General features: G+C 33.6%; 1 protein-coding gene across 1 annotated transcript in view; it reads right to left on the reverse strand.

The window, feature by feature from the left end:
• The window catches only part of LOC109841231 (WRKY transcription factor WRKY71-like), a 2,782-nt gene extending 2,631 nt beyond the window's left edge, over positions 1 to 151 (reverse strand). The window contains 1 exon segment of the mRNA XM_020410139.1: positions 27 to 151. Within this exon segment, the coding sequence (XP_020265728.1) occupies positions 27 to 113 (87 nt within the window). The 5' untranslated portion in view covers positions 114 to 151.

The raw sequence follows: 3,311 nt of genomic DNA on the forward strand, positions 1-3,311 counted from the left end.
TATTTATTTATGGTTGAAAAACTAGCCTCTTCTTTTGATGAACACTTTGACCCGATGGGGCCGATATTGAGATCGAGATTGATGGATGAGTGATCGAACCAAGCTGATTCCATGACCAAATTAGCCGTTCGTTATAGCTGGAACTGCAATATTTATTTATGGTTGAAAAACTAGCCTCTTCTTTTGATGAACACTTTGACCCGATGGGGCCGATATTGAGATCGAGATTGATGGATGAGTGATCGAACCAAGCTGATTCCATGACCAAATTAGCCGTTCGTTATAGCTGGAACTGCAATTGAGTCTGAAGAAATGGAGGGAGGAAGAGTTGAGATGGGGAATGAGAAAATTGAGGAGGCCTCGTGCATTTATAGTGAAGAAAAAGGATGGGATTGGATTTTTAACAGGACTCGGTGAGGAATCGAGGACGAAGAAGTCAGGAACGTCACCTCCTTTGGCGACTTTAAACAAGTATTATTTATGTTGTGCAATTTATTTGATAGGAAAAAGATGGGAAAGTTCAAGTCACGTACAAAAAAGCCCTCAGAGAGAGAGAGAGAGAGAGGGAGAGAGGAAAAAAAAATAGGTTTTTTAGGAAAAGGGAAGTTGCCCAGTCTTGTTGACCTATAGCTTCCTTAGATATCACGTTTGTTTCTCTCCATCTCTTTTTAATGCACTTTTGATATGTGTGTTATTATTATTATTTTCGACATATGTGTATCATTAATAATATGTTCATTTATTCTGCGTTTTACTCGAGTACGTACGAATCTTCTCATAGCCTCGTGTACATGTTGGAAGCCGTTGGATGTGCCAAATAGAGGGGGGCATTATGGGCCTTTTATTCCTCTCCATCCATGCCGATGGCTCGGAGCTATTGATGTGCCAAACACGGGGGACGGTATGAATATTTTACATGGATCAGAACACCTCACATGGTGGGATGCTCTAAGGGGCTGTTTGGTTGTTGTCGGTAAAGTTGTGTATTTATGACACAACTTGAAAAGTTGTTGTCCACCTCATCAATTTTACTTTTCTACTTTTCTTTGTTTGTTTTTGATTCCATTGGAATCATAAATTGCTTGTTTGGTTTGCAAATGTAACTTTAATTGTTTGTTTGTAAAGTGTAAAAAGTTGTCCCTACTCAAATGATCATATTGGTTGGAATTATTTTTTATTATTTTTTCCTGACTTCAATGTTAGCTTTCTTCTAAAATCATGTCTTTTTTTTATGAAATCACTTTACAAGCCACATCAGCATATGAAATCACTTTACACTATTTTCACAACTACAAACAAACAATTGAAAGTGATGAAATCTGACATTAGGACCCACTTTTTTACACTTTCCATCATTTTACATGGTAAAAACATACAACCAAACAGCCCCTAACAGAAAATGCAGTGGTTTCGCTCACTCTTCTCTTTGTTATTATTATTATTATTATTATTATTATTTACTATTAATTACATGCTTATACCGTTTGAGTCATAGGTGGGTTTTGTAGCTGTCCCCTACCCCTTAGGCATTGGCGGAGAAAAAAATTATCACACTACAAAAACATAGAGTAATTAATCATTCTTATGTTTACCATTGACAGATACACCATAGGAAATTGAACAATGTTTAGAGTAATTATTGGATCCGATTCAGACAATGTTATTTTTCCGATAGATTATGATGTCACGGGAGACTCATGTAAGATAAATTACGCTTATCCTTGGCTTAAATAATAAAATATTAGATTACCTTTTAAATTGAGAGGGGGGGAAAGTATTTTTACATAGTGGATTTCACGTGTCGTCTCAACCTACTAGCAAAATAACATCACCTGAAAATTTAGAAAGATAAGTGCTAATAAAATAATTTAAAGAATATAAGTGATTACATTTGGATAGGGCAGAAAGTGCTTTGCAATTGGTATGTGACAATCCTTGGTCATTATTATCAAGCCATACTATATTATTAAGTTGAAATATAGATGTGAAAAGCATGAAAATACAGCTCAAATATATGGAGTTCAGATTCTCTACAATCTTGATTGAAGATTTATATTAGAGAGTCCGACAATTAAATATTTTTTATATAATTTAAATAACTAGTATTATTCATGGGGTCTACTAACTGAGGAGACCTGATTGGTAAATTATAGAGTTCCTCTACAACTAAGAATGTTTAGAGGTTCTCTAGTGAAATACATGAAAATGCTTGGTCGTTACCATGGGCATATTTTCCTTATTGCAATGAAAGTTTCATTCTAGTTGAAAATGCGTTATCATCAGAACTAAAATTGTGAGCGAATTCGTCATCGATAAGCACACGCATTCCGTGCTCCAGAATTAAGTATTTACATTGACTTCAAGTCTTCAATCAACAAGGTCCATCAATTTTATTGTTTGTTTGTTTGCTTGAAAGGGATTGGTGTTTTTATATTTATCTCGTCATTCTTCAATCATTCGTTCGAGCCCTTGATATTTCCTCTTCATATATCAAATTGCACGTGCATAATGCACGTGAGTAAAATATATAAATTGTAACTATTGTATTTTACAAAAAATTAACACAGACCGTTTTTAAAAAACATACCATTTTATTAGAATGATGAATATAGATCAACTTTAGCACAATGTGAGATTCTCATATAATTTGCAGTTTATGCATTGATTTAAATATTGACAACAAAATTTTTTATTTATTTAAGTAGCAAGCTGGATTTTTTTGCTACTACGTACATTTTGCCATATTTATTTCTCTTTTTTATACCATTTCACTTATGATTGATCTAGATGTCAAAGATTACTCATGTTACTGTTGTATAACCGTTATATAATTGAGCCGGTCATTCAAAATTTAGTATTAATAGAAGTATGTTATTGTTTTAGATTTATGACATTGGTACTTTTACAAACTCTAATAATCAAGGTCTTATTCATAGTTTGGTTGTAAATTTAAATAGTTTATTGACTCTATTGTCAAAGGGGGGGAGAGAGAGGGAGAGAGGGAAGGAGCATTTAAATGAAGGATACAAACAAAAGTATCTATTCATTTACCAAATTTTCCTAGAGAAACTAGAAATTTCTCCAAAAACATATTATGGTTGGAGGAAATTTTCCCCATTTCCTCCACATTTTTCTACCTTCATTAAGTTTTTAAATAAAGTATTATGGATTTACAGATAGGTTGAGAGAGAGAGAGAGAGAGAGAGAGAGAGAGAGAGAGAGAGAGAGAGCAGTTAATAAAGGAAGAATATAGATGAAATATCCATTCATCTAAAATTACCAGATCAGCCTAGAGAAACTATAAGAATTTC

This window comes from Asparagus officinalis, chromosome 5 (assembly GCF_001876935.1).
Source record: "Asparagus officinalis chromosome 5, Aspof.V1, whole genome shotgun sequence".
NCBI lineage: Eukaryota > Viridiplantae > Streptophyta > Magnoliopsida > Asparagales > Asparagaceae > Asparagus > Asparagus officinalis.